The sequence below is a fragment of the Eublepharis macularius genome, chromosome 4, assembly GCF_028583425.1.
Source record: "Eublepharis macularius isolate TG4126 chromosome 4, MPM_Emac_v1.0, whole genome shotgun sequence".
NCBI classification, from domain to species: Eukaryota; Metazoa; Chordata; class Lepidosauria; order Squamata; family Eublepharidae; genus Eublepharis; species Eublepharis macularius.
In genome coordinates, this window is record NC_072793.1 from 69,103,940 (window position 1) to 69,128,934 (window position 24,995).

Consider the following 24,995-nt stretch of genomic DNA (forward strand, 5'->3'; position numbering starts at 1 on the left):
CACTAACCTAGGTGGCATCCCCTAACTGCTTCTATAGTAGAATTAATGGAAGTCAAAGTATTTAATTTAGAATTGTAACCTATGTTTCTTTTTAAATTTGCCAGACAGACAGTGCAATCTTAAGTAAATTTATACCCTTCTAAATCTATATACTTCAATAACTATGATTTTAAAGTACATAACTATAGCTGAATAATTTCCTCTTTAAAATGTTGGTGCCTACTACTTCTCATTTTTACAACTAACTGAAAAAATTATTTGTAGTTTGAAATGTGTACCTTTGTAATTAAAATAAATGACAGCAGTCCTTGTCAGATCTTCAAGAGTTTTGCTTTTGATAGAAACTTTTGTCTCTTACTAGCAGTGCTATCCTAAATGGAGTTACACCATTCTAAACCCATTAACTTCAATGGGCTTAGAATGGTAATAACTGTTTAGGCTATACTGTTAGATAATTTAGCTATATATTTACACAATACTACAATGTTAGACACATATTAGCTGAGAGCTGCATACAGTTTTACTGTGGCACCATCAAAAAAAGCATTTATTCCTCTACAATTATGGTGACATCAAATCTTATATGTATCTGTTTTGAAAGATCAATGATATACTGCTTTTAAACATTGGCACACAAGACCAATTGTCTTCCATAACTAGTATCTAATGGATATATTGTCACGTGCTCAGTCAGTAAGCACTAGATCATAGAATCAATCCAGATACATGATCCAGGAAGTACAGGAGACAAAATTTGGGAAACTCGGTAAGAAGAAGCAGCTTGCACTGTAAGAGCGATGATTCCAGGGGACTAAAATTATAGGTTAAAATCCAGAATGACAAACTAGAACTGTGGTAACCTACGGAATAGAAGCAGATCTGGGGAAGTAGTATGTTCTGCCAAAATAACACAGACATGTATATTTTGCCCAGACAAGAACTGCGAGGAAGCACTGTAAGTTTACAGATGGCCAGTTGTAATGCTACACAGAAATTGGAAGAAGCAAAAGTACAAGTGAACCCTTCTTAAAATTACTGAATCAGTTCTTAGTGTTATCTAATCTAATGTTTGTGAGTGCAGTCAGAAGAGGAAGGGCAATGAATTCAACTGAGAGATGTAACTATAGGATAACTGTGGTCCTAAGCAGAGTTCTACTTGAGTTCTGTTCAATGGAGCTTACTTCCAGGAAATTGTTCTTAGATGGTACTGTAAGTGCAGGCTCTTGCTGTATCTCTTAGAGCCAATCTTGGATGAACTATGTAACAGTCATTTAGGCTACCACCACATGTATGGAACACACTAAAGTGTATGTTTCTTTATTTGTGCTATGTGTGAGTATTGTTAATGTGAAGAAAGTTTGCAGAGGAACAAGTGTCAGCTTATTTTCTAGTGCTAATAATTAGTGTTGTATCCATTAAATGTCATAGCAATATAAAAGTTGTAGGTGTGAAATTACACTAATCTGTTTAACATGCAATAAGTATATTCCACAAGAAGAAATTCTACAAGATGACATCAAACTATAATTGTACCGGGTTTTACAGGTAAATCAATACTGTGATCTACTGGCATTTGTTTACAAGACATAGTATGGAATATAAACAGTATAAAAACAGCTGTTTTGATCAATGTTTTGCTGAATGTTTAACAAAGCCTTACAATAGTAGCAATAGTCTTCACAACTGAGCTTCAATTGTGTTTTATCTCTTCCAGGATCATATTTCAGTTTATAATGCTGAAGTATGATAGTATCTACCAAAAAGGATGTTCATTTTCAGCTGTACGTGCAAGGACTTCTTAAATCTATGTCCACTCCTTCCTAAAGGACCTGAATGACTGATAGTAGCAATGATGTCTTCCTATGGGAATGAATTGTCAAAGTGGAACCTGAAAGTCAGAGGATCAGAAGAGTTCCAGGAGGCAGAGACCTCACCCAGCTATGCTAACAAGCTTTCATCTGAGACCCCTATTGGTGGCATGGACCAGTGTTTACACATCCCTGGGAAAGCAGACTCTGCCTACAGTTCTTTTTCCGGTGGCTCCAATATTCCAGAATGTCATATTCCATTGGGCTACAATGACCATGATACTCTGCCTTTAGAACAGCTCCCATATATGGACTCAGGATATGTAAGAGGTGTTTTTAATCCTTGTGTAATGCACTCTAATCTTAAACATATATGTCAAGACAAGCCAATAGAAATGAGCATGCACAACAACATGGACAATAACAGGTCATATGGAAGCATTTCTATACCTGGGACATTGTACCAACCACCGTCACCTGTGGCAAAGCTTCCACCTCCTCCTCCTCCTCCTCCTCCTCCTCACTCACCATCCCCACCAGACTGGGCAGATAGCTCTAAAGCTAGAAGAAATACAGATCAAAGTCATTATGGAATTTGCTTTGACTACAGTATTCAAACAGAGAAGTGCATGCAAGAAACCAACAAAATCCTGCCTTCTGACTCCCCAGCAGATTGTTATGATGACTGTTGGCTCTCAAGATATAAAAATAAAAATAAAGCCATAGGACTAGAAGACACTTGGTATCCTGCCAATCAATACACCACAAAGAAAAAAGACTCTACAATTTCCACCACGTCTTCTTTAAATTTTCAAGACTATTTAAAGTCTGATTCTTCGGTCCACACACAGAAGATTCATAATTCAGACCACAATTATAACATTCCTGAGGCAATGAACTCTAAGTCCTTTCCTTCACCACATACGAGCCATAATGCTGTTAATGATACACAAGAGAACAAACAGTATCTTTATGCTTGCAGTGTACACAAACCACCCTTCACAGAGACAGATCTCCCATGTACCATGTCAGTATCCGGTAAACAACAGCTTTGTGGTGTTCTCAAAGCTGACGAGCATTCAGGTTTGAATCAGGGGATATATGAGAGTTGGCCAAGCTTAAAGTATACGGACAGCTCTCTTCCCAGTCTGAGTGCACTAGCAAAAATTAAGACTTATGAAGACAAGAATCACTGCTTCAGTTCTGGGGAAGAAAACAGCAGAAATGTTGGGCAGCCACTTCTGAAACAGCAACCTAGAAGGCAGAAGGCACCATCTCATGGTTTGGATATGGCAGAAATTCATCATAGTGAAGTTTGTGATACAGCCAACACCATATCTTATTGCAAGCATTATGAGGACTCTGCATCCCAAATTTTCAATGGATTTAGGAGAGCAAAGCAAAATGAAATTAATGGTAGCCATGATGTTCCGGCAAAGCCCAAACAAGAGGAAATGCTGACGTCTAAGAAGGCTGAAAGTCTGTCCCAGGATGACTTTGCCGATAGAAAGATAAATAGAAAAACAACTCCTTTGCTTTACTACCTTTCTGGTGGAAGAAATACCAACATTATGAGTGATCCAAATCAGGCTCAGCTACAAGAAGACTTTGATATGCGATCTCCAAGGAGCGACCATTTAGTTTCTGCAGAACCAATACCAACAGGCAGTAACAACTGTATAAATGAGGCTGCCACCAGCCAGAACACAGGGCTAATTCTAGGGAGCCCAGCATCATCAGCGGATGAAAAGTTCAAGCATGACTATCGTGAAAAACTTAAAGTTGCTCAGAGAAAAGTTCTGAGAGAAACTTCTTTCAAGAGAAAGGATTTACAGATGAGCTTGCCCATTCGGCTAAAGCAGGAGCCTTCCTCAAGGCCGTCCATTCAGCATCTCAGATCTCTGTCATTATCGAGTACAAATGAGGACTCCAAGTTGATTCCTCCTTCCAAGCCCCTGGAAAACATCAGTAAAGAGGAAGAGCCTCAAAGACCACAAACTAGTCGAATTGGGGGAAGGAAAAGGATCACCAAAGAACAAAAGAAGATCTCTTATTCTGAGCCGGAGAAGCTGAATCAGCTGGATGACCAGAGAGATCACAGCATGGCATGTAGAAAGAAAAATGCAAGGTCTAGATCTGATGAATTCAGTGAACAAGATACTATGATCATCAGCAATAAAGCTTTGGAAAATCAAGGTAGGGCTCTTTCGAAAGTAGAACTGAAGCAGATACAGCACAATGCGCTTCTTCAGTACATGGAACGTAAGACTGGACAGCGGCCTGCTACTGCCCATACTAGTGCCCTGCAAAAGCCCCCTGTGCAAATGAGGCCCTCGTTCTTGGAGAAGTTTGCAGAGGACAGCATTTCCAATTCCAGCAGTGGCAAAAAATCACAGAATATTGATAGTTCCTGTCCATTTCTTGATCTGGAGAGTAATCTGGAAGTACCCCCTCTCGTCTGTTCTACAGCTTCTATAGCTCCTGCTTCCAACAGGGGCAGTGTCAGTTCTTCAATGTCTGAAAAGGTTAATTGGACAATGCAATCCACTGTCAGTGAAGGAAGTTGTGCTGGCAGGTGTGCTTCAACTAAAAGTTTTCTTTACTCAGGTGCTTCTGTTTCCAGCAAAGGCCATGGAAGATCTAAATCAACTCCTTCTCCTATGCAGGTAGTAAAAAAACTATTAAGATATAACTTGCCTAATTGTGCCAGATTTTCAAAGCTTTCCATATAATGGTGAGCACTTGTTCTTATCACTAATTTATTTATTTTAAAGTATTTGTGTAATTGTCTTTCCAGAAACATATGTTCCAGGAAGTTAATGATATAATAAATAGTTCTTAACAATAAACCAATCCTATAATCAAATAATAAGCAATAACTATAAAACCTAAAATAACATAGACTAGCTAGAACAGCAGCACCAGCACCTGAAAGATCAGCATTAAACCAGATCAAAACAAAAAAAGAACGAATAAACAGGAGCAATCAACGAATCAATCACTTAAGAAGTCTTAGCCTGGTGTAAAAAGATTTTAAGTGGAGAAGCAAGGAGAGGCAAAAGACATTCCATAGGTGAGGGAGCAATGAAAAGCCCTACCCTTTGTGAATATTTTCTTCATGTCTTATAACGAGCCTTTTTATAAGACACGAAGAAGCTGAATATTTAGAAGTTTAGCCATATTGCCGTGATGACTACTTTATATTACACATATGCTTTTCCTGTCTGAAATTCACTGGATTCATTTTACTAGAAAGGTCTCAGCTTAAATTCCTATGCAGTTTGAAGAGCATGGAATTGGAAATAATGACTTGCCTATTCTCATAAAAGTTCTTAGTAATCTTAGTTTAACAGAGTCACTTGAATGTTTATATGGTTTAATGATCTTGAACCTTTTTTAAGACAAAGGGCACCACAGCTCAAATGAATGATCCAGCCAAAATTCAGCCATGAATTTCAACTGGACTTAAAACTTGGCTCAACTTTGGCTCAATAGTTCGGTGTGAGGGAGAAGCATGTACTTAACTTTCTTTCTCACTGAAATTGCTAGGACTTAATTATTGTTGTGAAATACCCAATATTTTTAAAGATGTAGTATCCGGGGGCAGTATCCTGGTAGCAGCAGCGCATGGGCAGCTGACTGGGTGGGATGCAAAGCTGCCCACACGCCGTCCCAGCCGCCTGCCACGCCTGGCCTGCAGCTACTGCAGCCTCCCAGCTCTCTTGCGCTGCTGCCGCCGCCAACACACACCACTAGCTGGGAGCAGCAGCTGTGGGCCAGGCGCAGCAGGAGGGCTGGGAGGACGCATGTGCGCTTCCTCAGCCACCCACTGTGCCTGGCTGAGCCAGCAGCCTCCCAGCCCTCCCACCTTCCCGCCCAGCCATCCACCACCCCGCAGTCCGGGTGTGTGCATGCACTCTGCGCTCATGCATGCGGGGCCAGGAGCAGTCCTGAAGCGCCCCCCCCTGGCACTGGACCTGTCTAGACCAGGTCCTAGACTGCACATGCCACAGAATAAGGTGGTATTGTTAGGTTTACCGGTCCTCTGGTGGTAACGGGAGATTCCCCGCTATCACCCTCCACCCCCTGCCACCACTCACCTGGCCAGTGAGGGGAAAGGTATGGGAACAGGCCTCCTGGATGCACTTCCAGGGCAGTGCGATGACATCACTTTCCAGGAGTGACATCATTGAGCTGCCCCAAGAGTGCTCCTGCGCTGCTCAGCGGGCTGATTTGGACTCCAAATGAGCCAACTCAAATTAGCCCGCTGATTTGGTCCTGGTGATGTCTCCTTCCAGTGACATCATCACGCAGGTGTGGGAGGAGAACACACAGAAGGTGAGTGCCAGGTACCTGCGCTCCTGCTGGGAGAGTAAGGGAACCTGGTAACCCTAGGTATTGCAGTAGTAATATCTTGCTCAAAACAGTTGTTATAATAAACGTTTTCCTTTTTTTCTGTCACACTCCACAAATATTTCCCAGTAAGAGCAAAAATATGCACTTGTCAGTGCCAAAATTTGGAGGACAATGTCTGTTGATAATACTAGGCAAACAGGATAAGGAAGGCAAACAGAGGCAAAGGGGAAAGAAAATTAAGTGAGGGAGGGAGTTTGTTTCCCTTCTTAGCTCAGGCTCTTAGTAACTATTTCTCTGATAAGACACCCTCTAATCTCCCTTGTTTTCAGGTGTATCAGGGAAATGAAGTCAGTTGCTTATTCTCTGGTAATTTTTTCCCCTCAGCCAGGCTAAGAATGACTGTATAGCCTGTCACCCTTTGCTTTCCTAACTTTATAGGGAGTGTATGCCACAGCTCAGTGGTAGATTAAGTGCCTTGTATACCAAAGATCTAACATGTATATTCATTCATTGATTTATTATTTAAAACATTTATAAGCTTGCCTTTTTTCCAACTTAACTGGGTCCAGTGGTGGGTAACAACAATCAAAACAGTACAAAAACTTGTTTCTAGTTTCTCTCTGATTTCTCTGCTAAAGGTGACAAGTTTGAGAGACTTCTGAGGTGACAAGTTTGAGAGACTTCTGTCTAAGTCTTTGGAAAGCTACTGACAGCCAGAGTATACAGTGTTGAGCACTTGGACCAGTGATCAGACTTGCAACTTAATATGTAATAGGCAGCTGATAAGCATACTTGAGATTAGCATTGTGTACAGCCCTCCACATCAAATCCTGGAGAGTTTTGAGACATTTATTACTGCTATGGAACAGTGTAAGCATCAGTACTTCAATATTCTAGTGCCTCTTTTGGAATGACAGCCTTGCCTGCTTGTTAATGCTAAGGTTGGAACAGAAAGATCTGGAGTATGATCCCATGTCAGCCAAGTGTGTTCTTGGGCAAGGCTTATTATCCAGTCTTAATTTTACCTTATTGTTTAAAAAATATCTTAATGAGCATATTTTAGGTGAAGGGTACTTCTCATTATCCTGTTTAATATGGTGACATTGACTATCTTAAGAGAAAGCATTTCTCTAGTTGTTGTAAATTTGCTTATGAGATCTGGGATTATCACAGGAAGCTGAATTCTGTATGGAATATCACCAAACATACAGCCCAAAGTGATTTCTGTTCCCACTGTAGTCACTATGTGGGAGTTCAATTGAAGAGATTAAAAAAAGACTTCCTTTCTTCATTAGAGCTGATAAATCTCTTCCCAGCAGCTTAGTAAACAGTTGAAAGCCATGAAGTTGTATTCAGATATTCCTCATTATAAGTTTTATTCATTTTCAGGATTTTTATACATCCACAGCCTACCCTGCATTGTCATCTCAGAACCACAAATATTATCACATTTTGCCCAGGTAAGTGTTTAGTGTTCTTATGATGAGTGTTTTCACTGGATTGTGTTTGAGTATTCTCCCAACTAAGGAAGAACTTAAGTTCTTCCAAGTTCTTCCACTGCAATGGTGCAGCTCCAGTCTACCACAGCAGCTTCCTTTATTACAGTTTTATATTTGTCTGCTAATATGATCAAGGAAATTGTTTCTGTGAGGTCCTAGCTGTGTTCAGCTAGGTCACTGCTCAGTTTTCTAGACAAATGCATCTTTGGGGGTGATTAGGGTAAAATACAGGGTAAAAATGTTAAATGTGTGACTAAGCTCTCACTTTATTTTTTTAAAATTTTTTTAATTAAATTTTTAACAGTTAACAATAAAACATTATAACGGCAAAGAGCAAACCAACGAGTGAACATGAGGAATATATCATACAATTCTTACAGCCTTAACATGTTAGTACTGTTACTAAAATGTTAAATAACCTTTAGTGCTGAAATAACTGAGTAAGCTCACTTTAAACTAACTAGAGACTGAAAGATTTTTCAAATATTTTTGAACAATTACATGTGTCAGATTTCTATGCGAAAGGAAAATACTGTTGGCCAAACCATTCGATGGATTCACAACTTACAGCTCCACTTGGAAATTGTTGATGATGTATTAAATCCATTATTCATATTGGTGCATAGTGTGGAGTCCCACAGAGAGTTTTCATTGTCTAGTTTCTGTCAGACTTCCTTGCCTCCCCAGGAACAATATTTTGGAGGCAGGAGGCGAGGTGAAGAAGTTGTGTTCTGATGCTGGAAATCCTTTTGTCAGTGGAAACACTCCATGGGATCCAATACTCTCTTTCCCTTCATGTGATGTGCGTAACAGTTAACATTTATCTGTTCATTTTTAATTTGCTCTTAATCCAAGAAGTTCAGGGTGGTGCTCATGGTAGTATTTTCTGCCTTCCATTTTATCCACACAACAGCCTCGTGAAACTAAGAGAGTGACTGGTTCAAGCATTGACTTTCATGGCTGAAGGGGAATTTGGACTTAGTCAAACACTAACCATCGCTCCACATGAGCTCTTTTTTCTACTGCCACCAGAACCAGAACAGGCAACCACTGGCCTGCTGTCGGCTTCATTTGGGTGCTGCCAAACAGCAGCTTGGCAACTCTGACTCCAGACTACCAGCCCTGACAATGTATATATGACACTCATACCATAATTGTTCACTGCATCTTGCACTCGCAATCACAATAGACACATGTGAGAGCATTTTTCAAACAAGAAAATATGACATTTTATGAGTTGGCAATAGAAGCACTTCCCGGGGGGTGTCCTATAGGGCCTGTGTCTACATATGCAGGAAAATGATGGTAGAATCCTAAAAAGGTGGATAATATTTCTAGTTGTAGTTGATAAAATCTGTCTATCTGTCTTTCTATTGGGTACTGCTCATACAGCTATCATCTTAAGCAAAGATTAAAATGGGAAAAATTTTACTTATTATTATTTCTCTAGTATTTAATTATTGCCCCCTATATATTTTGCCGTGGAAAGGATAATGGAATCATTTGTATCTGATAATAACCATGTCACCTGGGCACTCATATTAGGTAGTTCCATATTTTTAAGTAGAGAGGTAATTAAGCTAGCCCTCAACTCATTAAATATATGACACCCTATAATCATGTGTTCAGTGGTTTCAACTTTAGCATATGGGCATCTGCATGTTCTGTTAGTATAAGGTACTTTCTTGTATCTACCCTCCGAAACTGCCAAGGGAAGCATTCATTCTTGCCAGAATAAAAGCTCTTCTGAGCTTTGGTACTGTCAAATAATAAAAATTCTTCGGCAGTTGCATCGGGAGGGCAATACCTAAATAAAGAATCGTTCCCTAACAAACATACTCATAATATCATTTGGTAAAGTCAAGTTTTTAATATTCTCCAATGCAACAACAAACAAAACTCCTTGTAGGATTAAGGTAAAGGTAGTCCCCTGTGCAAGTACCGAGTCATTACTGACCCATGGGGGACGTCGCATCACGACGTTTTCTTGGCAGACTTTTTGGCTATGGTGAACTCTTTCTTCCTGGTGTGCTAGATCTTTTTTATTTTGCAGGGAATTTTGTGATTTGGGGAAGTATTGAATAAATTGATAATCTCCATTCAGTTCACTCTTATCAGAATTCTATGACTTCACTGCTGCTTGTATAGACCAGACCTGTAAAGAATCTCCTGCAACTGAGTAATAAATCTCCTGCAATTGAGAAATAATTACACATACAAAAGAGATCAATGTAAAAAAAAAAGCTCCATTCAACCATATACCTACCCCAAATCTTTAACTGGAGGATAAAGTTCCACTCATTCATTCTACATGACAGCTACTGAAGAATGACTGTGGCGAGGGTAGTGTTGGCTATGAGAGCCTTCTAGAAGCCTTTGAATATCAATAGTTTATAGTGGGTAGTCATATTGATCTGTGGTAGAACCAGTAGCACCTTAGAGACAAAGAGTATGAGCTTTCCAGAGTCAAAGCTCCTTTCGTCAGCTACATGGAGCGGGAAAAGGTAGGAGCCTTTGTAATCTGGACAGAGGGTGGGAAGGGTATTGCAAATCAGAGTGTTAGGAAGCTTCAAGCCCTAGACTTTGAATGGCAAGGCTTAAAGTCTGCTATGAATTCATGGAGATTCTTCAGTCTAGTCAGTATTTGGAACCATATACTTCTTCAATAATAATACTTTCCAATTGAAAGGTAGCAATAGTTTGGCCTCTCCTGGATCCAGAAACATGGAATAGCTGCCTGCAGAGCTAGGACAACTCTGCTTCATAATTCAAAGGCACAAAATCAGCAGTTCTCTTGACCATTTTTTGAGATTAGAGCTCCACCATCTGATTTGCCAGAGAAACAGCATTCACAATTTAGGGGAGATGTGCCATCCTAATAAATAAAATGGAAGGTTTCTGTCTATCCATCTGCAAGGCAGATGTATAATGCTTACTGTAACATATTGGTTTAAAAGATAATTTTACTATAGAAGGAAAGCTTTTGACATTGACCTAGTAAAACTCTAGTCTTGGTAAAAGCTAAATGCCATAGGACTGGAAAATAATTTGGAGGCAATATTTTTGAGGCAGTGTAGATTTATAGACTATGTATGATACATTTTATTATTTTTCCTTGATAGAGAGAGCCACAGACCTGACCAGAATACCTTCATCTGTTACCTTCATTTTCCATACTCTACTTCCCAAGATGAAATGTGATACCTTAAATGCATTCCAGTGCTTTACAGTACCAAATGTAAACCACCACCACTACCAAAATGCAGAAGATTAGGTTTACACAGTTAATTGCTTTAAAGGGGGAAGCTCTACTATTTTAATTCTGTGTATTTAAATAGCAAATGTACATGAGATGCTATTACTGTTTGCACAAAAATCCTAGCATCAAGGTTAGCAACAATTCACCTAAGTATATTTAAGTAGGATCATATGGAAAGAATTGTACAAAATCAGTTGGCATATGTTAATGTCATGTTCCATCTGACCATATCCTGGGACCTCAGTATTATCAAGGCCTTAAATCAGGGTTATCCTGTTCCTCCCCCCCCCCCCCAATAAAGGTGCAGTTTTTATTTGTTGTCATGATGGGGTCTCTAGATGCCTTCCTCAGGGTAATAATATTCTGGCACACAATTTCACTTTCTCAATCTTCAGTCACCACATTCTTCACACACCTCAGTAGAATGAGGTTATAGTCTTCAGAAGTATCATGGACACCTGTTGTATAATGACTGTGACATTACTAATAACAAGCAGCTGTAGCTGCTTTAGCTTATGAAATGAAATGAAAGGGGAGGGGAGAAGGAAGGGGAATACATTATGCATAAACCCTGAAACAGGATACAATTCTCAAATGATGCTGGTATGAATACCCTGCTCATTTTATATTTAAAGAGTTATCATAATGAAAGAAATAAGATTGTTGGTGTTTTTCCAAGCTGATACATGATTTTAAACTGACTTCAGTGCCCCATCAGCGGAGGAATTAGAAGCTAACCCATCTGACTCTTTTGGGACTGCAAAACAAAACACTCAGATGGCTGGAAGGAGAGGGAAGTCTATGGAGGAAACTGGAAGTGCAGAAATGGTTAGATTATCACCACTGAGTCAAAGTACAGATCAGCTTCACTATCTGAAAAGCTGGCATACTTCTTCTGGGCTGAAGCCGGACGAAAACAGCCAAAGGCCAAATCATCAAAACAGCATTCTGCAGAACTGTGAGCCTACATCTGGACTTCTGCCCAGACAATTGCATCCTGAAGGTGTTGCAGGTCTAAAGGGATCAAATCCAACTGTCCATGCACTTGGACAACCTCCTGGCACAACGAAACACAAGAGCACTTTCATAAGTCTAGGCAATCCATCCATGTGCCGCATACCCGCACTTTCTGTGGGTAGATTACAGTCTCAGAGTGTACCCTTGGAGCCTCTGCATCCTTCATCAGCTCCTTCTCCTGTTGAGACAGACAATGATGTATTTAAGGAGTCTTTTACCAGTGGCTCAGAAAAGGCCTCAACCCTTCCCTTCCCCTGTAGACAAAGCAAGAATTCCGTTACAGACAGAACAGTACCAGAACCTGCCTTGACTGTATCAGTTTTACAAACTTCTATGGAAGGGAAACAAATCAAAGAATATAATGCCAGGTAACCATTTTATTTCTGTTTGGAACAATGGTTTTCTTTCATAATGTGCATGTGTGCTGAGTAGAGATGGGCATGATCCAAAAAAAATAAACGATCCAGCTGATTGTGGATCGGTGCCGGCGATGATCCCGAATTAACGATCCGCACCGATCATCTCCCGTTCCTGAGCCATGGATTGTGGAGGCCAAAGCAGGGCACACTGCTATTCCCAGCTATGTGGGAAGGTGGGTGGTGGCGGCGGCCGACTCTCTCAGTCTCTCTCTCTCTCTCTCTCCAAAGGCTAGCAAGTAGCAAGCAAGAGCTCTGTCCCACTCCAGTGCTCGCAGAAAGTGAAACCCAGCCTGGGAGCCCATGGCATGGGTCCCATTCAGCAGCACAGGAGGTTTGTGTTTGGCCATCAGAGCTGCCTATCAGGGTTTGCAGGGATGAGATTGCCCATGGCTACAGAACACCCCCTTCCCCCTCCCTCCCCTGAGTGTCTTCTCCCAACTTGTGACTGCTTTGCTGCTCCGTGGTTGGAAGGAAGCCCGGCTGATCAAGGAAAGCTGGGCTTCCATTCGGGTTTTCAGGGTGACAGAAGGAGGGCAAACAGAGGTCAGGCATTCTCCTGGCTCCGTTGCCAGGGGAATAGATTGCTGGCACCTGAGTGTCTGGATCCCCGATCCGAGCCCAATCGCCCCGATCCAGGCCCCTCCCGATCACTGGATCATTGGCCGTGGACGATCACGATCCGCCGGTTTACGATTGCGCTATCGCCATTATCGTGGATTTTTTCCAATCGTAATGCAGATTGTGCCCATCTCTAGTGCTGAGGTATGTTTTCAGATATGTCAGAGGTATAAAAGTCAGTAAAGGGATAAAAGGCAGTAGACCTCTAGACACCAGTTTTAGGAGGCTATACCTCTGTGCCATGTTTGTTGGCCCTCTAGGGCAAGTGGTTAACCACTGTTTGAAACAGGATGCTGATGGACCACCGGTCTGATCTAGCAGGGCTTTCTTTTGTTCTTATTTCATCTTTTAGAAGACTCATTCTATGGAAAAGAGGTACTATAGTTCTGAAAATATTACTGTCAATATAATATAGATTCTTTTATTCTCAAAATGAATTTTATCTGGAGTAGTGTATATTTTAGTCTTTACAGAAGAAGCACCAAATGCCATTACTTATTGGTTAGATCCAAAGAACTATGAACTTTGCTTACAGAATGAATCGTCTGTAGCCTGTACACCACCTGAAAAGCTGCTTTTGAAAGTTAAAGGACCCTCAAGAACCATGTGAGGTGCAATGAGGTCAATAGGATATGGCTCTACTGTGAATTCTGCAGAATTCCGCTCCTAAAAGGACACATTTGGATCCATCCTGTTGAATTCATAATCTTCCAACACACTTGTCTCCTTACTGTATCCTAAGTAATAATGTCTGAAACAAAATCATTAGTGACATTATTTAAAACCAGGTTGCTTCTTAGATTTCTATTTAGCTGGCAAGGGTAGGGGAAATACCAAGTAATGTTGATGTAAGTGATAGAAGCACACTTTGCTGCCACTTTTTGTTATAGGACTGAAATTAGATGATCTGATTGGTACATCGAACTATTTAACAAATTCACACTTAACAAGGTACATGATTCCACCACTCCCCACACACATGATTCTGGCCCCATACTGCTTTGACTTATCCACTGATTTCTGCTTTTTTTTTTGCCTTTAGTTTTCACTTCCGTTTTGTTGTTGTTGTTGTTTTCTCCCCTAGTTTTTTTGAGATCATTTTTACCCTGATCTTTTTCTGGAAGCCCATTTGAGGGCTCAACCCACTTTTTGATAATTGGACATTGCTCATCATCAAACCACTCCTCCCTCCCTTCCTTTCCCCTACTCCTGGCTTTGTTTTCTATCCTTTTTTAAAAATCATCATTTTCATATCGATATATTCACTTATCTTTGTACTAATAGAGACAGATTCTCTGAATTCTCAGCTTTCATTAAAAAAATTCTCTTGCTCCTTCAATTGCAGAAATATACCTTTTTCCTTATATCTTTTTCCTTATATCTCCTCAAGAGAAGATATTTAAAAAAATGAAAACTGGGAATTCAGAGAACCTGCTGCATGTGTTGTTACAATGGTAGGTTGATATAGAAATATAAACATTATTTTTTTATTGCAAAAGCTCTGGGGGCCCAGATGATGGGGGGAGGGGTGGCACAAATCCCCCCAGCATGGTTTGAGAAGAGCATAGCTGGTGCTGCAGGTTCCATCCCAACAGAGGTCAATTTGCCCATCAGTTCCAGCCTGTCTCCTCACTCTGGGTCAGCTTGGGCGTGGCTCTCTGGTTTGGACCGTGGTATGGACCATGGTCTTAGGTATGGGTAGTGGAGCTGCTCCCCTTTTAGGCTTCCCCATGCCAAGACTTCCCTATGTGTTCATTTTCAATCTATTTTTTTTTAAAAAAGCCAGCCCTTATATCAATATAAACATGCAAAAAAATTAATGGTCTTTGTGTGCTGTGACGCCATCAATGATGCCCCCAATGACGACAGCACCCTTAATTGAAACCCTGATTATTTGAGACATGAGGAGAACAAAATAAACCGACTCCACAACTGTAAAAATGCTGGGGGAGGGCAGATGTTGCAAGAATCCTACCCAAACCAATTGGAGATTGACTGCTAAGAAAACCAGGAATGAGGAAATTGAGCAGGTTTAGCTCTGTGATATTTGCCAGAAATTCAGAAGGCATTCTTGTAAAAACAGAAAGTGTAAGGGGAAGTGAATGGCAGGCTTTCAAAACAAGCATTTTGGGAAACTAATTATATATATTATACAATTGTGTCAGCATGCTCCGATATTAGAAGTTTCTTTTTGTATGGAACACCTTTGTTGTGAGTTCACCACTGGAATGCATACTGGGGGAAAGACTGCAGCGGAATCATTCTAGTAGGAGCCTGATGCAGAGGAATTAAGGGACGGGAAAAGCTTTCACTGCTTATCTCATTGTTAGGACGTGTATTGTTCATTAAATTTATGTGTGTCAGATCAAAAGGAACAGCAGCAGAGTCAGGGAAAAAGTGGCAGCCCTGTATAATTGTATATAACATGCTTGTTCTTCCAGCTTTTATGTTACTAAGAAAGCAGAATCTAGTCTTGGAAACAGACTAGAAAATAGTGAAGAAAATATTTCTGCTGAGAATTCACAGTGTCCAGAGATGGCGCCTGAATGTTCTGCTTTTGTCCTCAAAGAAAGAATTAACAAAGATTCTCAGCCAAAGAAGGAAAGAAGTAGCCAATCCCAAATGTCTAGTGCATCAGGGAGAATACAACAGCAACAGTTACAAGTGACCCACACAACAGGATACTGCTCAGAGGACATGACATACTGCACAACTATATCCGATAGCCAAGGAGATAAAAATACTGATCATCAATTAGCAAATGTGGAGCAAACTGAACACGATCATATCTTTCAAGAGCAAGATACAGCTATGTCTACAGCACTGTTAAAATCTCGAGAGGACCAGAGGTGTGAGGACCTTGCTGTTGAGATTGTTGCTGAAGACAAGTCTCCAGTGGATATCCTCAGGCCTCATCCTATTAGGAAGACTACTTTAGACCTCATGGAAGGCCTTTTTCCTGTGAACATTTCAATGTCTGACAGATCCTTTAGAATAAAGAGGAGAAATCAGTCTGTCCAAGAAAATGAGTAAGTTTATGATAAACGGAGGCTTTTGTAGCATACTTTGGGGAGCGAAGACATATGTTGATGGCACAACTTGGTATCAACAGCCATATGGAATATCTATGCTTGGGCGGGGGGAGCGGGGAGACAGCACAAATGCCAATTATGTGATTTTTGCCAGAGAAAGAAAGAAGCCTGGTCATATTTTTCCTATATATCATGATACATGGTTCAAATTCTACTAAGGAACTCTCCCAACAAAAGCCCCATTGAAACAAACAAGTGCTTCCCTCTTCCTCAAGTGGTAATGTCTGGGGATATTGCTAATGATTTAGTTTCCCTTCAAATGGAAGTACTACTTCACACAATTGGTAGATGACTTGTGGAAGGTCTCTTCTCATCCTCCTCCAACGGCGTTGCTGAGGCTCCAGTGATGAGGGGAAGAGAGCTGGCCAGTACCTGGCACTCTGTTGCCAGCCCAGGGCTGGGAAGCGGAGGAGCCAATGTGCTGGGTCCTGGCTGCAGATATATTTCTGACTTCTCAGAGACCACCTCCTCCTACAGTGCCTCAGCCATTGGCCATGGGTTTGGGTCAGGTTCACTGGATGCCTCTTCCTTAGAAGAGTCCTCTGTGATTTTTTCTCTCTGCTGGGTTTGGCCAGTCCATGACATCACCATAGTCAAACCCTGTATTTTCAAGATTTTATGAAAAACACTCCTTGGGAAGAAAAAGTTTTGATGACTATAGAATTGTTCTTTTAAGAGTAAGCTCTCTGTTAATGAATTGTTTGTTATATTGATGATGAAATATTGATCATATAGCAGAATTTGAGTCCAGGTGCAGTTTAGGGGCCAACAAGATTTTCAGGATATAAGGTTTCAAGAGTCAAGGCTTCCAGAAAATCTTGACCCTGAAACCTTGTAAATCTCGTCGGTCTCTAAACTGTCACTGAACTCAGACCCTGTTGTTCTACTGCAGACCAAGACAGCAACCTGCTTACTCAAAACAATAGGTCATATAGTTATTTTTTATTTAACAGCCAAAGAAATGGTGATAGTGCCCCAGACCTATCTCATGAAACTGGGTATTTTCTTGGACAGAGAGTAGAAGATCCCACTTTACTAATAAACCAAATCCTGAGTAACAGCAGAGAGTGCCTCAAGGACCCAGAAAACATCACATTCAAGAAAGTAAGTATATGAATGAGAAGAGAAAAGCTATGGTGTGATCCAACCAAAGGTTTACACAGTTAAGTTCTTCTGATTTCAATGAAAATTTAAACTATGTCCCCAAGTCTCTCCAGATGAAATCAGTGTTGCTTAAGACGTGCTTAATTATGGCCTGTTTTCTTAATGTTTTTCTATTTCCATTCATGATAATTTTGCCAGAAAATGTGGCATTGGTTCTGATTTGAATAAATGCATGATTAATCAGTTTCTTTGTTCAAAAATGGATTCATGACTGCAAACTGAGTGGACCCTAGATATACAGGACATAGCATCCTGTTAGGAATATGATCCTGTTGGCCGATATTGACTTCTGTAGATGCAGACGATGAAATTGACTATAGAAATTGTCACTTTGGACTTGCCATCACAATAAGGGGGCTAACTAGTATTTGAAACCAGACCATATTTCAACTCTGCTAATTGCATTCTGCCTATTAACAACTGCCAGTTCACCATACACTAACCTTCTGAGTAGTCAATAATTAAAAGTCACTACCTCCTAAGAACTGTTGTCAAGGGTTAGTCAGCATTATATTACCGCCTTCCATTTTAAGACACATTAATATATAAGTCTTGAGCCCTGCTGGATACTGTAACCCAAGCCAAGCAGCCAAGAATGTATCCATCTAAGTAATTTTGTATTTTGCTATGTTATGGTGTTGTCTTCTCCTTCACTGCCTGTTATAAGCTATGTTTGTTTTAATAAGGTGTCTGTACAAATAAGAACTTGGTTGAACCCACATTTTTTGGAAGAGGCTGTTTAGATTGTTTAGCTTCACACTTTCATGAAGTCCACAACAGAAAATGGAGCCTAATGAAAGGTCTTCCCCTAAAAATACACCTGTCATGCTTGATTTTCCTCATAAATACACTTTAAGGGCTCCTTTCATACTACCCCAAGGCCATCTTGCCGATTCATTTTCTCAATGACTTCTGCCTTTGCAGAGAGAACTTATTTCCAAAATCCAGTTGCAGCTGCAGACTCTGAGAGATGAGAAGGAGCTTATCCAGTCTGAAACCAAGGAGTATGCTGCTCATGGTAAGGAGCTGGAGTCCCTGGTACAAGATCTCTGCAAGCACAACGAATATGAGCGCTATATGATGTTCATTGGAGATTTGGAGAAGGTTGTGAGCCTGCTGCTCTGCCTGTCCAGCCGTCTTGCTCGGGTCCAGAATGCCATGGGGAAAATTGATGAAAATACAGATGCTGAAGAAAAGGTAAGTCACGAGAAGGAGTTCAGTTAACCTTACAGTAAAATCTTTCAGGATAGGTTGCAATGTGATTTTTCTAATTGCCTAGACTTCTATAGACATAGTTCTCCGAATCTGAAAAACTCTGCAAATTTTCACTATCTTGTGTATATTTAAAATCTGTTCTAAAGGTCCTAATTCTATGCATCATTGTATCTGTGGCCCAGTACGTACACAACCTTAAGCAATATGGAAAATGCTGTAATGTGGCTGGCCACATTTGAAAGGTGACTATCATACTGGTGATATTGGCATGAGAATTTATTGTGTTAATGATCCCCAGCAAGATGATTGCTGATCCACATTGCAAGCAAGGCAGAAAGCAAACAGCTGCATCACAGAAGCTTACGTACTGCTGAAGACAATATGATGTTGTTGTTGTTGGTGGTGGTGGTGGTGTTAAGTTGATTTCTAGCCCATCCTCCCCATGAACGGGCTCAGGGTGGGTTACAACCGAGTATAAATACATTCAAAATCACAAAAATCATCATAATAAAATACAGTACTAGACCTGTATGTACTAGACTTTTTTTTCCTCATGAAAAGCATCTGTAGTAGACCATTGCTTTCAGTGGAGAGTAGCTCACAGTTTTCTTTTCTGGCCGTTTCTGCAAAAGTAGCTGAAAAACAGCTGGCATCAGAATTTTTAGTGGAAAAACAGCTGTTTCAACCTCCTGCAACTACTTTTCATTTTAAAATAAGATGTTTGGAAATTCTTCACATATCTCCTCTACAATATCCTATTTGGCCATTAGTCTCTGTTCACAGGTTGGACCTGGCCAGCCAAACATGAAAGATTTTGTTAGGCCTCTTAATTCCTAGCTTACATTAAAACTGTTTCAGTAAAGCCCATCTATTTGCACTGATTGTCTTTCTATATCTTCTTGGGTTCATAAATTACATAGAATTAATATCTGCAGATTATGCAGTGGGGAGGAACAAATTAATCATAGAAGATTCATGACACTCTTTTCTTAAAAGTACCATTCAAGTTTTTAATACAAGTCAAAACTGCAGGACTAGATGGGACTAATTGTAGCCTTTATATATCTTTAATTTAAGGAAGTTACTAAGGGAAATGCTGGAAAGAAAGTAATTGCACTTTCATGTTGTGTGGTAAGTTCTGAGTTGTTTCTACTTCTTCCTCCTCAGCAGTCACTGAATGAACGGCACAGCCTCTTGTCCAGACAGCGGGAAGATGCAAAGGAACTGAAAGAGAATTTAGATCGCAGAGAAAGGGTGGTGTCAGGCATCCTTTCCAAATACTTAACCGAGAGTCAGCTCCAGGACTACAGGCACTTTATACAGGCAAAAGCAGCACTATTGATTGAACAGAAGGACCTTGAGGAGCAGATTAAGTTTCTTGAAGAGCAACTGGAGAGGCTGGAGCAGAGTATTCCTCCTTAATCCACACCAGCAATCCACTTGCTTTCCTGAATGAACCATTTGTGCTAGAAATCCTTACAGAACCATTGCTAAGAGGCAAACAACGCCTCGCTTGATGAATTCTCATAGTCTTCTCAGTGCAGCACTGTTGACAAAGGTTTAATTGGCCTAGGCACACATTCTTTGAGAAAAACAACAAAACCTTAATTGTAGGTAGCATATTTTATCTGGAAATTACTGTTGCAATGTGTGTTGCTGTGTTGTTTTACTTTCCTGTCAGTCAGTATCATCCCACTTTTTTAAAAATCCAAAAAATATTTTCCTCTTTGTGGGTGGAAAGTGTTATTTCATATGAGAAACGATGTAGGCATTTGAATGTGAGACAGAAAAACAAAAACATTGTGGCACAATTCTGCAGACCGTTTAGGAAACTCCTGTTCCAGTGTAGTGCTGCAGGTTGCTCATAACTGAAGTCTCTCTGAAATAGCTTTCAATCCAGCCTAGAGCTATCTGCATGCCACGGCTTTTTCTTCTGCGCCTGGACATTCACCAGACAATTCCTTGGGGCTAGAAGGACCAGTCCTTCTTTCCTTTCCAACCCAAAAAATGATTCTGAATGTGTGTAATTAAAATATTAGAAAACTTCTCATACACTGGAAAACGCAAATTTTGCTTTTAAAAATATACACCTAGCTCTTCTAAATGAAAATAATGCCCTTGGGAATGGAGGGAATGGTTCTATTTTAAGGTTTCTTATATACTGTGAAAGAAATAATAAATTCCTTAAAAAGGAGATAATCTTTTGAAAGCATCCTATTTTTTAATGTCTTAAATTTTCATTCCATTTCTTAGTACATGAAGCTGCCTTACACTGAGCCAGAGCAGTGGGCCGTCACGACCAGTAGTCTCTTCAACCAGCTGTAATATCCAAGATCTCAGACAGGGTTTTTTCCCCAACTTTGCTGCCCAAGAGCATTTAACAGGAAGTGTTAGAGACTGAACTTGGAACCTTTAGCATGCAAAGTTCTTTAAGCAGTTCTAAAATAATGGTGAAGTTTGATGTTCCCTAACAAGATTTCCATATTAAAGATGCTTATTGGTTTTTCTAAGTGAATATTAACTGTTAGTGGTTTAATTTTCATTCTGTTGTTCTCCTGAACATCTACAAGGGATGCCATAACTGAGCTCGAATAAACACACTTGTTATTCTTGGCTGCCACTGCAGGATGGCAGATATGGGGCGGGAGAGATCCATGTACTTTTTGAAAATAAAAAGGTTGTTAGTTCTAAAACTGGATGGTATACCCCTCAACCCAAAGCAATAAATAGCAATATAAAAGAAAAAGTATTTACTAAATCTCTTGCTATGATGTGCATGGGCACTGGACTCCCCTGACAAAAGGCAGAAAATGGAGCAGCAATCTCACAATACATTATAGTCTGTAAGGTATAATGGGGAAACACCAAAGTCATAATAGCCCCATAATAGCTGGATGGGTTTGTCATGTCATTTAAAACAGGGAAGTATGTACTTGAGAATGGTGGTAATGTGTGTGAACTGAAAGGTAATGAAGATTCTACCGTGAAGACTGAAGTGTTTATTGACGAGTGAATGATTTGGCCCCAGTTTTTCTTTTCATGCCAGTTTTGCATATTACTGATACACTGGCGCTCCCATGGGAGCTCTCCATATTGATGAAGCTTTTATACATTACAAGATTTTTTTGTAATTTTAAATATAAAATTCTGTTGGAGGCACCATTGCTCAGCGTTGTTTCCAGAAGTTTCCCATGGGACTGGGGGAGACTTAATATAAGAAATCACCCTCAGTTTATTCAACCTATGCAACCTTTAACTGTGCAGCTCTAATGAAGGGATGCTGTAGTAAGCATTTCGAATTCTTAACCAAATTTTTGAGTGCAGGAGAGGAAAAAGCTTTCCCCCAAAGTAATTTATTTTCAACTTTAGCCATATTTAATTTTTTTAGGCTGATAGATGTCAAAGCATTCATTTGCTTAAAGTAAAAAACGTTCCCCTTTAGTTAGACTACAAAAATTAGAAGTGAATACAAATAGCCTTTCTATACATTTAAAATGGTGAAAAAAAAGTGTCTTAAAATCCTGGCTTTAGGGCAATATGTGTAAGGATGCCTGGCAACTCTCAAGAGACTTCACTTTGGTGAATAAAAGCAGAAATAGGTTCCCTGAGGCTACTCCTAACCCCCCCCCCTTTTCTTCTAACAGCCCTCTAACTCTGCAGACAGGGCTGATTCATGGACTGCTCAAGGTCAAGCAGGCTTCCAGGCTTAGGACACATCTCAGACTCGGGAGAAATCACAACAGTAACAAACAACTCCCGTTCTCAGTTTCCCACCCCAACAGCATCAGCTTCAGCTGCAGGAGGTATTGAATATGACAGGTGATCCTGAGCACCTGACAATATGTAGTTATGGAGAAATACTATTCCAGCCTTACATATGGTATATTATTACTTGCTTTGCCCCATCTTCATTTCAAATGCCCATCATCATTTGCTTGTTTGTGGATTATTTTGAGCACTTTTCAAGAATGCTGGCTGTGAAAAGGCTGAGCGCAGGTAGGAGTCAAGCGGCCAGTGTGAGAGAGAGGGCACCCTGCAATCGTCCTTTGGTTAACTGCAGCTGGCGTGCGTGAAAGAGCCGGCCTGGACAGGGATTTATTCTGCAAGATAATAAAATAGTTTCTTTTGTCTCAGGATGGGAGCCAGAGGGTTTATGACAAGATGCTAAGTGTGAGTAAATATTAATTCATTCAGACACGGAGATGGTTGTGTCTGATTTTGGTGGATAATCCACATAATTGGGAGCTTATGTGAGTGGTGAAGTGGGAACACATGGAAGATTGCATCAGCAGCTATTTATTCCCTAATCTTAAAAAACACTGCAGTACGTGTGTTTTCTATTCATGGAAGTGGCTGCTTCTGCTGCAGTCTTCCCCTTGCCCACACTTCAGACATTTATCTATGTATTGAAAACAAATTTTTAAAAACTCTTAAAATGAAATGTTGGGACTGCTTCTTACTTTCTAGTAAGTGTGCTTAGGAACTCAGCCTTAAGGAAAAAAATATTTCATCCTAACAGATCTGCAATATATATCAATCTATGATGGAGAAGTTACAATTATCTTGAAAGATGTCAAGTGTAATCAACAGGTGATTTTAGGGTGCATATACAGTATGATCTACTCAACCTTAAGTTTATGACGAAGATGTGTCTTAGGGTGCAACTATACATCCATGATTATTTCCCTGAATGTCTTAATTAATAGAATGCAGGCTGGAGATTGTGACTGAAGGGGAAGATGGGTGCATGATGTGGCTGTTGGACAACGGCTTCAGTTGATGGTACACCAGGGAGATTTTCTTGCTGCACTGCAACTCAAATGAAAACAAAAAACAACAACTAGGATGTGTATTTCCTTTCAGTGTTCGCATTTAATAATTTGGCTAACCTCAATGAGAGAGAGCTTTGAGGTTTGAAGCAAGTTTTGGAAGATCGTAAGGGGAAAAATAATGGCGTCTTCTGTTTCTGTTGATTTTAACCTGATCTGCCTGCTGATTTGCTCCCCACAACAGTGACAATACCAAGATGACACAGTATGATGGTGATTAGTGGTGCATGCTGTAAACTTTGTAGAGCAGGGGCACTGGAAACACTACTGATGGTATGCCTATGCCCCAGGGGAAGAAGAGGCTATTCCTTCTGTGCTGAAAAATACAGTACTCATATATTTTCTGCTACATGGACAAAAACAGATCGGGGAGGTGATTTTGTGTGTTACCATAATTTACTAGACTCTCCCTCCCCCATATCAACCTCCGCTTTTAAATCACAGCCCCTGCACATAACATACAGTTCCATACTTTCGAATACACTGTGTTCAATGACAGCTACTACGTCTAATGTAATGTGTGTAGTAATGGTATAGGGTGCTGTTCTATTAGTAGAAAGGCATGGTAGACATGGTTACAAATGTAATGTCTCTTTCTGGATGTGTGTGTGTGTGTGTGGCGGGAGACAGAATTCCATTTACTGTAAAGCAGAAAAGCATCAACTCCTTTTGGTGAGTAGTACCAGGTCTGTGTTCATCTGGCTTTCTGCTACTCCTCTTTTGGAACCTACAGAGATGGTGTTAAAGTCTGAATCCTAGTGACAGCCTAATTTGCATTCCAAGCACATTAGAAACACACATAGTGGGTGTTTTGTTTTTTCTTTGCTTTAGCAAGGATTTGGAACATAGAGAACATTTTGATTTCGTCTAATACCACAGTGGGTGTTAGATATGCTTTTTAAAGAGGGTTGCCTAAGGGCATTTGCACAAGATATTTTTGGTGCAACACCCTTCCATCCTGTTCTTTCATCTATTGTTATCAGTTTTCATTTTCCTTGAAGTCTGTGGATAGTATAAAAGAACAAGGGGTTCTTTTATACCAGTGCTCCATCTAGTCTGTTTCATACAATGGTTAATCAACAAACAAGGAATAGAGGCCAAGGCTTTCCCCAATGTTGCCTCTGAGTTAGGGAAACCTGTGCATCTGCTGGTTGCTTGCATCCTGTCAACCAGTGAAACCAATTAATCGGCAGGCCTTTTGCAACCTGTGCCTAGGAGCAGGCTACTTGCAGCAATCAGAAGTTGCCTCCCAGCTGGAGGGATCTTCTGCTAGGGAAATTTTGTTCTGTACCCAGCAAAGTTATTAGGGGGGGGAGGTAGGAATCAGAACTAAAGTCCCAGTTGATCATGGAGATCAGTGGGGAACTGGGTTCTTCTGCTCTATTGCCCTGAAAACTTTGCTGCATCCCAAACTTGCTGAGATGCAGCAAATTAAGGAGGGGTGATCAGGAGCTGGAGTGCTTCCTTTTCTCTCGACCAAAAGTTCTCAGCTTGGGCTGTAGAGAAAAGGAAGAGATCACTCCTGTTCTCCACAGCTCAAGCTCTCAGTTTGGGGCTGGGGGGAAGAAACAGATCAGTGTTATTTCCCAGCCCAAGTTGTCAGCTTGAGCTGCAGTCAAGGAAAGAAACCATCTCCTCTTTTTGCAATTGAAAGATGAGAGAAGTCAATCACTTCTAATCTCCAGCTTCACTGTGTAGCATTTTTTCTGAGGAGGTGGA

The 24,995-nt window shown here is 40.5% G+C and overlaps 1 protein-coding gene across 2 annotated transcripts; it reads left to right on the forward strand.

Annotated features, from left to right (window-relative positions):
* The first annotated feature begins 1,720 nt into the window (after positions 1-1,720).
* On the forward strand, positions 1,721-20,497 carry SHROOM1 (shroom family member 1). Of its 2 annotated transcripts, none has more exons than XM_054976942.1 (7): positions 1,721-4,474; positions 7,554-7,624; positions 11,630-12,307; positions 15,418-16,005; positions 17,022-17,172; positions 18,157-18,429; positions 19,615-20,497. In XM_054976942.1, the coding sequence occupies exons 1-7, from the start codon at positions 1,850-1,852 to the stop codon at positions 19,867-19,869; spliced, it is 4,641 nt and encodes a 1,546-aa protein (XP_054832917.1). In that variant the 5' UTR covers positions 1,721-1,849; the 3' UTR covers positions 19,870-20,497. The 2 variants fall into 2 exon arrangements, with proteins under 2 accessions (XP_054832917.1, XP_054832918.1); XM_054976943.1 differs by having other exon boundaries at positions 19,618-20,497.
* The last annotated feature ends 4,498 nt before the right edge of the window (positions 20,498-24,995 follow it).

What these genes read in the sequence shown, in the direction of transcription:
- SHROOM1 (XM_054976942.1), top strand. Translation starts at nt 1,850, where the DNA reads ATGATGTCTTCCTATGGGAATGAATTGTCAAAGTGGAACCTGAAAGTC. An exon ending in CAACTCCTTCTCCTATGCAG is followed by an intron (nt 4,475 to 7,553) that starts GTAGTAAAAAAA and finishes ATTCATTTTCAG; the next exon opens with GATTTTTATACATCCACAGC. An exon ending in ATCAAAGAATATAATGCCAG is followed by an intron (nt 12,308 to 15,417) that starts GTAACCATTTTA and finishes TTGTTCTTCCAG; the next exon opens with CTTTTATGTTACTAAGAAAG.